This window comes from Vitis vinifera, chromosome 4, assembly GCF_030704535.1.
Source record: "Vitis vinifera cultivar Pinot Noir 40024 chromosome 4, ASM3070453v1".
Classification (NCBI taxonomy): domain Eukaryota; kingdom Viridiplantae; phylum Streptophyta; class Magnoliopsida; order Vitales; family Vitaceae; genus Vitis; species Vitis vinifera.
Window position 1 is genome coordinate 12,028,271 of NC_081808.1, and position 14,402 is coordinate 12,042,672.

The following is a 14,402-nucleotide window of genomic DNA, read 5'->3' on the forward strand; positions in this document are numbered from 1 at the left end:
ACAATACCAATTTTCTTAATAAGATAAAATGATTATTGATGATTTTTTGCAGTTACAATCCCAACAATATTCATCTAATAGCCAAACTATGCAGGAACAAAGCGATAAAATCAGCATCAAGGTCAATAGAAAGGTGGTGGGGATGAATTTTGGCAGGTTTAGTAGAACATTGGATGGACGATACAAAGCATTGAATCCTCTCCAACCTAGAAAGGGGCAGGTACCTTTTGAGGACAATGCTAAATCAAAGGTTCAAGATTTATTTTGCAGCATCAGGAGTAATTTTATGGTTCCTAATTGGAATATTGGAGCTGATATGGAAAAACTATTCATGAATGAATTTGAGGCTAGGAAAGCAATGCATGGTAGGAGTTCATGATCTACTCAAGGAGAGATTCAGGTATTTCAAGAACTATTTAGGAAAGCTTATAACAATGATCATGACCAACTCTAAGGGGCCTCAGAACATGAAGCAATGGTTTCAATTATTTGCCCCATTGGAATGGAAGCGATCTCAGAATGCAAACCAGGTGAATCCATGCCTAATCTTCTAATGGGCTCTAATTCCAGCATGTGAATAAAAGCTGTACCAAAAGAAAATGGAGATATGAAATGAACACAAGTTTTCTTCCCAATCCAAATAACATATAGACTGCATTGATATCACAACACCAAAATTTAAAAAGTTTCCTCATTCTGATACGTAAACCGAATCTATTTATTCAATAGACAATTAAGGCATACAGGCCAGCACATAGATAAATAACTAGAACAAGACCTGGATACCGAGCAACGTCATCAACTGAGAGATGAACTCTGGATGGCCCGGCCAAGCAGCTCCAGTTACCAAATTTCCATCTGTGAAACAGCGATCTATTGGCTCAGGTTCTAACCATGTAGCCCCAGACAAGACTACATTGAGTTTCACAGCAGGATATGCAGTGCATTTCTTTCCCTATAAAACAGTTCATAAATGACAATCAGAATATGGCAATCATGCTTACTGAAACTCCTAATTCCACAGATTTTCAAAACACAACTAATAAAATAGACAAACATGAATATCAATAAATCAGTAAAGCATCAAAACTTAACAGATACATCTATGCAGCAATTTGGGAAATATCTCACTAGGAAACTAAATCTGTTGGACCAGATACATGCAACATTCCACAAATTTGGTTCTCTCCTTTTCTCTCTCTCCCTTATCTATGGTTAATTAATAATTTTAAGCAAGAAAAGAACCCATAGGAAGACAAGAAGTCCTTGTACAAACCCAAACAAAAAACAATATTCACAGCATTCTAATTATCATATTACTTCACCCCCCTTGACCCTCTAACATAAAGGAGCAATCAGAACCCAGTCAATTTGGAAATGCATCATAACTATTGCTTAAAACCAGCATAAAAATCAGCATAAAGGTTTTACCAGTTACAAACTTCCTGAAGGATTTAATTATTTTCAGAACAATGTCAATAAAGCTACCTTGAGAACTCCAGCAGCAGCTAAAATCTGTTGTCCGTGGCAAATGGATGCAACTGGCTTTCCTGCCTCCATGAATTCCTTCACTAAGGCAATTACTTTCTCATTTAATGCCAAATATTCTGGGGCTCGGCCTCCAGGTATAACAAGAGCATCATAGCTTGGGATGTTTAGATCTTCAAAAGTGGCTGTTAGAGTGAAATCATGGCCTGGCTTCTCACTGTAAGTTTGATCACCTTCAAAATCATGAATAGCAGTTGGACAGGTCTCACCGGCCTTCTTCTTCGGGCAAACCGCATCAACATGGCATTCAAGAGCTTGAAAGGATTGAAAAGGGACCATTACCTCATAGTCTTCCATGTAATCCTAAAAAAACAGAAGAGCAAAAGCAATGATGCCTAGTTAACTGTAAGGGCACTTTCAAACCAATATAAATTTTTCAGAGGGAAGGTTCACAAATTCGATTGAGAGGTAGCTGCAGACTAGAAGCATTCTATGTTTTGGGGTGTTTCAAGAAAATTTGGATCCAAACCACCCATTGCCAACCCACTGACTGAATAATTTATTGGGAGTTCCCAAATAAAGTCCTTGCAAGTTTTGGATTTAATAATCAAGAAAGAATATCCCAGGTACTAAATTAAAGGCACTCAATTGTGTCTTCCATGCTTTAAGAAAAAATAATACAAACCTTGTATTCAATCCACCTAAACAAGAGCTGCTGGGTGAAAAACCAACTAATCAGCTGTCCATACCAGCTGGTAATCTAATTGATAGAGTTGGCGTACAAAATTTGTTAATGAATGCCAAAATATAAGAGAGAACTTATTTTGTGTTTGGATTTAACTATCTTCCAAAGTAAGATTTTACAAGTTTCTTTTGCTGGGAAGCCTACTGTAATCAATTGATTTTGAAGTTATGAGGTGAACGAAGCAGTGATCTAGCATTGCAATGGAGACATGCAGTTCTTCAACAATAAGATTGGCAGGAGGCATAGGGATATTTAGCAAACAATTTCACCTTTACATTTTTTCAATTTTTTGCAAGCATATTATTTAATAGGTTGGTAAATGTTAAGTGAGATACATGAACCAGATAATTTTAATAATTCAAGGTGATTGGCAACTGTAAGTAATTTGATTAAATTTTGTAATCCGAATGCAAGGGTAGAGTTCTATTGTTTCGTCATTATAAAACAATAAGAAAATAAAAAACAGAGACACAATAGGATTCTCTGAGCTATCTTTGTTCTTATATTTCCATTTTTTATATATAATAATTCCATTTTCTAGATAAGTCTGCAAGCAAATATCATAAATATAAAAAAGAAGCTATACACCAAGCTACACATGGAGTATACAATAGGTACCAAAAGACATTGCCAGAAAAAGAGAGCGCATAAAAATAACTACCCCCTCCCCACAATTACATCCCCCACTATCTATAAAATCAATTAAAGGCAATGAGACTTCTTCCAGGTACATGCAAACCCATAGCACTAGAGTTCTAAGGAAAGGAGCACTTTAGTGCTTGAACTGGCTGCTCTCCACTTTTGAACACTCTTCAATTTCTTTCCTTCCATATGTCGAAAAAATGAATAGCACACTAACTTTCTAAACCTTCTTGCTTCTTGCGTTTTTTTCCAACAAAAGAATCATGGCAACTCAAAAGAATCTCCTTGGCCATAGAAGGAAGGACCTATGCGATGCCTAACAAAGAGAATAAAATTTGCAACAATTCCCTTACTTTGGCATGGTGTAGAAGAATGCGATCTATTGATTCCTCTTTGCCTTAACAAAGGAGACTTCTATTTGCCAATGACATCCTCTCTTCCAAAGCTCTATTTCTTCTCTCTCTGCAAACAATTGGTCATTTCACTAATGCATCTTTCTCTCTTAAGTCCCACCTCACCAAAGAAAGTACCTTCTAAATTTTCTCAACCCTCAATCTGACCTTTCTAAGCATGTTAAACAAGGACATAAAATAAATAGACAAACTGCACAAAGTACTTTGAAACAATAATCTTCTGTGAAATCTTTCTTTCACATTGTCCTAAACTGACTTTGCTATGAATGGAGCCCTTAAAGGAAGCTCCAAGTAAGTAGTTGGAAGCTCCTTAACACTGTATCCCAATTATAAAGCCAAATCCTCCACATTAGCCACCCTCTATATTAGGATCAGTTCACTTTTCTCAAGGATAATTTTCAGCCTTGAGATACCTTTAAACCACATGAACAAGCAACTTAAGTGTATCATTTGAATTTGCATAGCCTCGCAAAAAACTAAGGTGGTGTTGGCAAACAACAGATCAGACACTTCCACCCCCTCACTTCCCTTCCCTCACAAGCTTAAAAGCCAACAAAAAAACCACCCTCCCTAGCCCTCCCCAATAGACAACTGAGCGTCTTCATCACCAAAACAAATACATAAGAAGAGAGAAGGTCCCCTTGTCTCAAGCGTCTAAAGCTTTCAAAAAAACCCAAAGGAGCATCATTGACCAACAAGGAAAACTTTATTGTCGAGATGTATCATTTAATCATTCAGTCCATTTCTGATCAAACCCCATTTTTCCAAGAATAGTTAGCAACAAACCTCAATTAACATGGTCGTATGCCTTCTCAATGTCAAGCTTACAAACTATACTATTGGAGCCACTCTTCATCATAGGATCAATTACCTCATTAACGGTAAGTGTTGCATCAAGAATCTACCTTCTCTCTACAACAACATTTTGGAAATCAAAAACCACCTTTCCCACCACCTTCAACTTATTTGCCAACACCTTAGCTAGGAGCTGTACAAACAATCCACCAAGCTAATTGGTCTAAAAGTCTATTAGATCATTAACACAATTTTTAAAAAAAGAAAAAAAAAAATTAACACAGCATTCAACCATTTTTTCTCAAACTTTCCTAAGTCTTAGAACTCCCTAAAAAGCCCCAACACTTTGTCTTTCATAAAGTCTCTACTAAATTGCTAGAAAGCATAGGAAAACCACCCAAGCCTAAAGTCTTATCCCCATTCAAGCCTGACAAAACCTTGAACACCTCCTCCTTAGTGAAAGGCACCTCTAATCCTTCAATCTCTGATCGTTTAAGGCTTTGAAAAACATCCCATAGTGCTAGGTCTCCACTCCCCTAAATCAAACAATTGCAAAGCCTAAACTACTTCCTTTACCTCCTAGTCCTCATATGGCTAAGTCCCAATAATTTTGATTTTGGCAAAAAAAAATCCTTCTCTTATGTGCATTATCCATTTTATAAAAATAAAATAAAAAATAAAATAAAAATAAAAAAATAAAAAAAATTGTGTTTTTGTCACCCTCCTTTAGCCAAATCTCTCTTGATTTAAGTCTGTATGAGACTTCTTCCAAAAACATCCACATGCAATCCTCTTCCCTTGCTACACTTCTAGCTTTGGCTTCCTTAAGAGAAAAAGCTCCTTCCTTTTCCTTAGAATCCCACTAGCACACTTGACTAAAAATCATCTCCTTCTTGACTAAGTGGGTGTTTAGTAAAACTTAATACATATTACTTAATAACTTAAGTTGATTTTAAGTAAAATTGCTCTTAAATTGTTAACTTAAAACTTATTACTTATTTTTTACTTTAAGTATTAAGGTTATTGGTATAGTTAACTTAAAATTTATTTTAAGTTATTAAATTGACATACTTGTCCTCATTAGTTGTAATTAATGTTTATTATTAAAACTTTTAATTAATATTTATTTTCATAAAAGATGAGTAATGAATCTGAAGCTATAGTTGTTAAATATATTTTTGTTAGTTGTGGGCAAATAAAACAAAGAAAAAAAAAGGGATTAAGACTAAATTGACTATTTTGACTTAATACTTACAGTCATTGTTAACTTTAAGTTGTGATATTAAGTTATTTTATCAAACATACTTAACTTGCTTAATAACTTAAATTAAGTTATTTAGTCACTTTAAGTCATTAAGTTGATTTACCAAACACCCTCTAACACATTACCAAAAACCTTCCACCCATTCTATTTCCAGCACTTTCAATTAGAAAGCCAAAATGAAGTTGTATGAACCTTTGAAATTATATACCATCTGCCACTCCTAAAGAAAGTCTTAGAAACCCTCTATCTTCAACTGCATATATTCAAACTGAATGGAATACTACCTACCCCCTTTACCATCTAAAAGAATTGAAGAATGATATGATACAGGCCTTAGTAAAGTACACTGCACCACCTCTCTATAATGAATTTCTCACTCTTCAAACACCAAAAACTGAATGGAACCTAGCTATGTTGAAATCTCTTTCGACACACACAGGGATCTTCCCACAACCCTTTTATAGCCCCTAACTCAGTCCACAAACCCTTTAATTCCCCTAAAGTTGGTTTTGTAAACCTCAAAGTAACGTAAATGAAGCCATCTTTGATTCACCTAAAACAACATAAAATTGGAAACTCCTCCCTCCCATGCAATCAAGCTATAGCACTCTCTTGTCCCAAAAGACTATCACTCCTCCAACTGCACCCCTAGCTCCCATAACTCCCCAATCTAAAAATCGTCCCATTCCTAAGCTCCTAACTATCTCCACCGACATATTCTAAATTTTTATTTCTTGTAAACACACCAAGTCTATCGTCAATGATTGAATTAGGGACTTTACAACCTTCCTTCTCTGCTTGTCATTTTCCCTTCTAACATTCCATGAACGAATTCTTAACTTCATTGGCAAACTTTAGCAAGCTCCTAGCCATCCTTTCCATTCTCACTCCCTTTAAGTTTTCCTATATGATTCATAGAACATTCCAACCTCCTTAGTCCCCCTTCAAATGAGGAAGAACAGTTTTTCTTCCTCCTCTTCTCACCAATCTGGGCTTTTAATTCCTCTCTTTTTCATCTCTTTAACGAGACTCAAAATCTCCAATTCAAGCCCCTCTCTCAACAAGACAGAGAAATTGTTGAAAGCCACCATGCTCAAACCCCTCTTGTACTACCACATCCTTGTCCGTTGTCCTCACACCCTTCAAATTGCCATCTACCTTCTCCCTAACAAATGAAAACTCCACCAGGCTTCCATTTGCCAAAATATTCTCAAAGGCATCTTGTCCTTACGCTCAAAACCATCTTTGCACCCCTTTAGGCTCACAATCCTCCACTTAATGTTAAGCCCCTTAGAGATAGAAAGAGAACTCGAAGCCCTACCCCCAACCGAGTTCACAAAGTATAAAGGATTGCTTGTAAACCTAGAAGCTTCCTTTAAAAGCACCACATCAAATCATGAGGTATTATGGTCTGACAACATCAAAGCGGTCGAAACAAGGGAGGCCATTTGAGTACAAATGGAACCAACCACTAGATCCTCATGCATCATCCTTAACCCTTCGAAAGTAGGAGTGTCCTCCCTTTTTGACCGAAGAGATACTACTCTTTATTGATTTTGAAAAATCAAGCCACACCCTCTTAGACAACATCCCCTCTTCATCTCTTCCACGGGCACCAGACCCACCTAAGCCCACTAACACCTATCCATACCATAATGGAATGCTCTAAAACCAACCCTTAAATAGACTAAACCTAACCTAGCAATCCTAGGCTTGATGTAGCCTAGAAACAATCCTATGCTCTCAAACCCACAATACGCAAACATCCAAGCTTGTTTTCAACATAGAGCCCATTGTCACCTTCCAAGACTTCATCCTTTAACCTATTAACCATCCTTGTATTTAAATCTCCACTCGTTTACCACCATTTCTAGCCCTCTTTAAACCAAAGAATGACACATCTCCTACACCTTTCATACCATCCTCATTATTATTGATCACTCTTTCTCTAGCACATGAATTGTCCCTATCTTCCTCCCAAATCTCTTAGTCCTTGAAATCCTCCTTAGGGACCACCAAAGACAACCATGGAGGAACTACCCAACACAGCTAAATCACGAAACACCTTGAACCCACCACCACTTGAGGAGACCTAGATTACCTTCCTCCCATCTAACATCACAAGGATTCTTGCCCATTGAAGGTTTTGGAACATAGTTATTGTAATACCTAGTAATAATGATTATCTTAGTACTTAACTTTAAACGTGCTTAATTAGAGGCTAAGACTAGTTTAACGCTAATCTTGTTTAATTGTGAATTAAACTTTGATTAAGGTTAAGTATGGTTAGTTAACGACTTAAGTATGCTTATTAGGTTCTTAGGGGTTAATTAGAATTATGAAAACTTAAGGGACTAATGTGCAGCTATAGACATAAAAACTTATAACTAGAGGGACTTAATCGGAAATATAGGAAACTTGAGGTTAGTGGCAGCCTTAGGGCTTGCCATCTCATGCATGCCAGCTTCAGGACCCCTTTATAAGGGCTACCAACCCTCATTTCCAGCCTTGTCTCTGCAACAAGCTGGTGGGTTTAGAGAGAGAATCTAGATAGAGAAAGTGAAGAATCAAGGTAAAGAAGAAAATAAATTTAGTGATTTTGGTAGATTTAGGTTCCAAATGATCTTTTGAAGCAAATTAACGATAAAGTTTGTTTAAAAGCTGAGTTTAATTAGGTATAAACATTTTTTAATTATAAATCAAGGTTAATTAGGGTTTTAAATATTTTGATTTCTCTTGATGGAAGATTCAGCATGCTTGTTTGTTTAGTTTGCTTTAATTGAAAAAAATAAATTAATGAATCCTGTGATTAATTAGGTTTATTTGAATACTTGGAGCAAAATCAAAGTAAGTAGTGTATACTAATTAATTGGCAGACATCAGTATGCATAGCAAAGATTGTTCAATCCACCTTAAATTAGATTTTAAACCTGCAGGCATGATGATTAGGGAATATGGAAAGTTAAGTCATCAACATCAAATTGTAAAAATTCGCAATAAGGGAAGAATGTCGTAAGCTTTAATTATGAAATTTTTATGGCTAGAAAACCTAAACTATATTGTTTCATTTCAGTTCCTTGTAATAGCTAAGGGTGTCCACATAGAAGGATTGCAAAAGAGAAGTTGGCGTAAGGTAGGGAAGTTCATACCATTCCATTGTATATCTTGGTGTAATTTCTTGAAGCATTTATTGGAATTTTCATGTCATTACTATGATTTCATGAAGTACTTTAATGTGTCATGGTGTTCTCAGTTTATTGTTTAAAATGTTGCAATGATATTTGGATATGTATTGGTATGAGGATCCATGGGTTCAATATTGAGAAAATGGTTCATGATATGGTTGCATTGCAAAAACAATATGGAATAATGGCAGATAATATCCAGAAAATAGATTGATATGTGGGAAGTGTTTATGTGAAGCTATAAGCACTATCTTTGGATATATTGTTTACGTAGGATCGTGGGTCCTTGGGTGAAAGTCCCTAAAGCCCTCGAGGAAGACACTCCAATGTGAGTATATAGGGTTGGTCCTGCCCTTGGGTTGTAGTCCCAAAAGGCATGGGGTTGGTCCTGCCATTGGGTATGAGTCCCAGAAGACATGGGGTATGACTTACCCTTGGACGATAGTCCCCAGAATAGTCATTATTATGACCGAATAACTTTTGGAGCATTGATATTTGATATGTACATTAATGGGGGTTAGTAGCTTATCAGGTGTGAGATGATGGATGAGGCTAAACAGAAATAAAACCATCAATAACATGCATGCATGTTTGGCATTATTGCATATTTGCTAATGGTTATAAATTGTTTATCATGCATGCTATTATATGTTTAATTCAAGGTTTTTAAGAATACGCACAGGATGGTTATAAGCTTTCCTACTGAGTTATGAACTCACCCTATTCCTTCCCCCTTTAGATACAAGTCAGAAGACATCAGTTGGGGTTAATGCTTGAGTATTGCTTTTGTATTGATTGGATGTTGTTTTGTTCGTGTTGAAAGTGTTTGGAGGCTTTTGCCTTTGTATCATTCAAAGACTAAATCATTTTTGAAGGAATGATAAAATGTATACTTGTTTTTACACCTGTAGTATAGGCTACCCTTAGTGAATCATTGTGTTTTGGTATGTAAAAAGTAAGATGGTACAGGTTTTCTTTTGTGAAACGGTTTGTTAATAAATGGTTACAAAGTTTATCATAGGATGTATACTTTTTTATAACAGGTTTCCATGTCTTCATTTAGCACAAAATCAACCAGAAACTCAACATTTAAATTTTGTCTCCCCGGTTTTGGGAGCACTAATTTTGTATTTGAGTATTAATAAGTCTAAAATCTAGGGTGTGACAGTTATGCCTCCATCGACTCCAACGAATCCTCCATACCAATCCCTTAATTTTTTAAACAACATACTATCATACAAGTGCAATGGAAGTCCCATTACTATCACCCACACTTCCTTTATGTGGATGTTGTTCCAAAAGCACCCCACCTCAAGCACTCACCTACTTTTTTTTTTTTTTTTTTTCTGATAGGTACCTCAAGCACCTATCTATCCAAGAATAACTCTTTTATCTTTATACCTCCTTACATCATAGTGAAGCACCATCTCCACATTTGCACCTTCATCAAACTCGAACAAAATGAGAGCTCCCCCTAGCAAGGATAAATTCATCCCACCTTTCAGCTACCAATTATGACCAACCCACCTGTTCAAAGTCTACAATTCTAGAGTCATCTTCCTTAAAACCTCCTTGCTCCCTTACTAAATCCCAACCGCATCTCCTATTGCACCCTAAACATTCTTCACCTTGTCCCTGGAAGACTATTAACAAAGACACTATCTTGCTCCTTTCTACTATAGGTCCTTTGATAAAAGCAACACTCCTAGTATCTTGAAAGAAAGAAACCACTCTAAGACAAGAAGTTTCCTTGCAAGAATAGCCCATCCCTAAAGGACACCTCTGCCTTTTAGGAAAACCAAAACAAACTTCTACGCCTCAACAAAGCTAAGCATTTGACGAATCTTTTGCCCAATTTTTGTGTTGCTCCAACTTTACCCCCTTTGTCATTCCTTTCATATCTTGCTAAACCGCTTCCCTTATTTTTGGCAACAAAACTCCACTCCTTCTAGCAAACACAACAAACTAAATTCCCTATATCTTATCCAACTGGATAAGCCTTTGCCTCTCTCCAGAATTTTTCAAAAAGAATATTGCCCATTGTGGACTAAAGCTCTCATGGCTTTAAAACATATATACACAATTAAGAGAAACTCACTACATATATAGTGTTAGTAACTTTTCTTTCTAGCCAATGTGAAATACCACAATCACCCTGCAAACAAAACATCTTCATCATGTTCGATGGACATTACAAGGTGGATGGGTTTTAGATCAAAGCTTGCACAACTTTAAAACAATCTACATAGTTAAAATGAATGAACTCATTACATATATAATACTAGGAACTTTTCCAACACACTGATGTGGGATATTACATTCACCTCGCAGGCAAAACATCCTTGTCTTGCCTATGGGGATTATGGGATCAAATGGATAGACACACCTTGTAAAATCAAATAAACAAACTATCACATCAGGTCAAGGATCGATTATGATACCAATTATAAAGACCTATTCCCTCCCATGTGGATAATATCCGTTTTGGGACTAAAATTTGTACAACTTTAAAACAAATCTAAATATTTAAAAGAAAATCACATCTATAATAGGAACTTTTCTTCTTGACCAATGCAGGATATCACATAGGGTGTTAAATATTTTGTTGGCCAAACATTATCTAACAACATTTCCTTTTGGATCAAATTGGTAGCTCAACAAGTATCATCATCAAAGACTTAGCATTCTATGAAAGCTAACATTCATGCCAAAAACAATTGAAAACTAACTCCATTTTGTAGGAAGGGTGAAAGATACTAATTAGTAAGGATTTTCAGTCAACTTTAGTTGAAGGTTTCTCATTCCTCATCCAAAGGACACAACCAGTGAAGTTGCAGTCTTAAGTCTTGTGACTCTTACACTAATTAAAGCACCAAATTCATAAATTCAAATCTATGCCTGTGTGCTTTGATGATGCACACGGGAAGTGATCATTAGAGGACAAGCATTTGTTTTTCCCTTTCCTTTGTTTATGCCTTTGGTGCACTACCAATATTGAACTAGTTACATATAGGTCACAGAAAAATGCAATGAAAAAAAGAACAAAGGTTCCATTATAAACAAGGTATGGTTTTTCCAGCTCAAAGTTATCATAGGAAGTCAAAACTTACCCCACACAAAAATAGAATCCGTTTATCTGAACCAGTTATGGTGCCTCCTAGTGCTTTTACAAAAAGCTGGATGAACCCAGGATGACCTATGTAAGTTGCTGCAGTAATAAGGTTACCATCAATAACACATGCTGACATGGTCTCAGGTTCTACCCAATGAGCTCCTGCAGCAATGAGTGCAGGTCCCACAGCAGGGTAAGCTGTGCACTTCCGTCCTCTGACTGAGCCTGAAGCTGCCAAGATTAACTGCCCATGGCAAATAGAGGCAATTGGTTTTCCAGAGCTAAAAAATTTGCGTACCAAGTCCAAAACAGATTCATTCATTGCAAGATATTCTGGAGCCCGCCCTCCTGGAATAACAAGTCCATCATATTTGCTTGCGTCAACCTCATCAAAGGTTGCATTGACTGTGAAGTTGTGACCCCGTGACTCAGAATAAGTCTGCAACCACCAAAAATAAGAAAAAATGATAAAAAGAGATGCGAAAAAAAGGAATACAACAATCTAATGTCACGAAGTTTAGTCCTCTTAAAATGTCATTAACTGGAAGAACCATAAAAAGTGCCAACATGAGTCTATTTTCACCAATGTTTTATTTCTTCAAAAGACTTATAGGATTCTGAAGGTACCCATCCAGTATCCCTTGAGCCTATCATACCTAGTGTCATAGCATTGCCCCCACAATCGAGATGACTCTGCCAGAGCCACAATTATGACCAAGCAATAGGGAACAAAAAGGTTATCCAATCATGTCTCTATCTCCTATATAAGCCATACACCTGAAAAAATCGGTAACGCATCCAGCCCTCCTCCACCAGCACAAGAATGTGGGTGTGGTTTGGTGAATGACACAAAAATGAATTTTTTTAAGAAACACCATTGTTGAGTTACCAATGTTTGTAAAAACTTATTAGGATTTGAGCCCACAAGGTATATATCACGCTTTAACAATTATAATTTTCAATTTTGATTATGCAAACAGTGAATATGTTTATTTGTGGATTGCTTCAATCATCAAATTGATTGCTTTTCTAAAAAAAATCTGGAAAGTGATAGCTCTAGAATTTCTTAAAAATGATCTGATTTCAAAAACTGATACCAACACACGTTTTTCTGTGTAATTCCCGTTCTTTCTATTCCTGTTAGCAGAAAAAAGTTTAAAATTTCTGCTAACTAATCCAGTAGTCTCCCTTTTCTTTTCCATAAAAATTATATTCTCCCTTGGAAACAGTTTCTTTGCTCCCTGGACATCATAGGTCAACACCGATCCTAAAGAAACAAGCTAAATGTGATGCAATAGAGCCAATGATCAGCAGTACCCCTAATTTAAATAAACAACAATTGGGTAAGCCCTTAAATTCGAAATATACCAAACACCCACACAAAAATAAACTGATTTCACTAAGCAACAAGTGCGAAAACCCTCGAATTTGAAATTTACACAGCACCCACAAAAAATAAAACTGAATCTAATCATGGAAGTGTATAATCTGCGATACCCATAATCAAATGAAACATCTCTGACTGTGGATGACTAAGCAGATGCAAATTTGAATCGACCAAAACGAATCTTTTCTATTTCCTAGAAAATTTCGTAGCATAAATCTTTTGCAGACTACAAAATCCAAAAGAATCTTTGATTCCATTTCGCACCAAAAAAATTGAGCTACTTTGAGTGATGAAAGCCGAGAAGCTGACCTGATGACCAAGGCCCTGATGAACAGCAGTCCGGCAGACGTCGCCGGCTTTCTTTCCAGGGCAAACGGCGTGGACGGAGACTCCGTAGGCCAGCAACGCTTGAAAGGGAACCATCACCTGCAACGACATGAAATAGTGAGATAACAATCAACCCCAAAACTGTTCATGCCGCCTAGAGTGGACAAAGACCTCATAGTCTTCCATGTAATCGCCGCAGAGGATGAGAACGCTCTTGGCCATCTTGTGAGAAACAGAGTGAGGAAGAGAGTGACTGTGGGCGCGTGGGCTTCGGAGGAGTTTTGGAGTGGTATGGCTTATGAGGAGCGTTACTGAGAGAGAAGATGCCCTGAGTGCTGTGAGCTGTCTTGATATTCTATTGCAACGTGGAGCTAAGTTGGCTTTTTTTAATATTATTTCCCCTTCAAAATATCCCCTTCACAGCCTTCCTATCTCCATGACGTTCTGTTTTTTGTTGTTCCTTATGATAAATTTGAAAGTCATTTTGAATGAATTATAAGATTGCCTACAGAGATCTTGATTATAGGCGTTGAACAGAAATGCTATGGGCCTATGGCTACGATGAGGGAAGCTCTGCTAAGATGGCTCCTTCGATTGCATTTCGCCATTGAAAGTCTCGAAGGAAGAAGTTGTTACTGTCGATAAGATGTGAGAATTTTGTTTAAATGAGTTGTTGAAAATATTGGGGAGGTGCAGTGGGGGGCCTACCTTGTTGCAAATAGGATAAAGGAATTTCATTGGAAAATGTTGAAGAGAGTTGTTTATTGAACTTTCTCATTTCATTCCCCAACTAATTTTGAAAATTCTAGACACTTCCTTAGGTTAAGGAATATCCTAGCAATCATTTTCATTTCCCAGAATGAGTCCAAATATTATGTCGTCCTTGGATTCTTCTAAATCACTTTGTAATTGTAATTTTGCTAAATTCCCTTTCTAAGTTGAGCTGTCCATTCCGTTTACCCCTCCACTACTTTGTCTTGCTTGTTCTTTGGATTGAGTGGATCCCATAAGTTGGGTACTACACCTTCTGTAACAAATATTTTC

At 36.8% G+C, this 14,402-nt stretch overlaps 1 protein-coding gene across 1 annotated transcript; it reads right to left on the bottom strand.

The window, feature by feature from the left end:
• Positions 1–623: 623 nt before the first annotated feature.
• Positions 624–14,141, bottom strand: LOC100247956 (protein DJ-1 homolog D). Its single transcript, XM_010650611.3, has 5 exons — positions 13,530–14,141; positions 13,341–13,457; positions 11,643–12,083; positions 1,489–1,851; positions 624–955 (listed from the first exon to the last, which is right to left on the bottom strand). The coding sequence occupies exons 1-5, from the start codon at positions 13,578–13,580 to the stop codon at positions 767–769; spliced, it is 1,161 nt and encodes a 386-aa protein (XP_010648913.1). The 5' UTR covers positions 13,581–14,141; the 3' UTR covers positions 624–766.
• Positions 14,142–14,402: the final 261 nt, after the last annotated feature.

Bases quoted from the DNA above. Each gene is read 5' to 3' on its own strand.
- LOC100247956 (XM_010650611.3), bottom strand. From the start codon at position 13,580: ATGGCCAAGAGCGTTCTCATCCTCTGCGGCGATTACATGGAAGACTAT. The intron at 12,084-13,340 runs GTCAGCTTCTCG...TGGTGGTTGCAG, and splicing joins ATCAGGGCCTTGGTCATCAG to ACTTATTCTGAGTCACGGGG. The intron at 956-1,488 runs GTAGCTTTATTG...ACTGTTTTATAG, and splicing joins CTGCTGCTGGAGTTCTCAAG to GGAAAGAAATGCACTGCATA.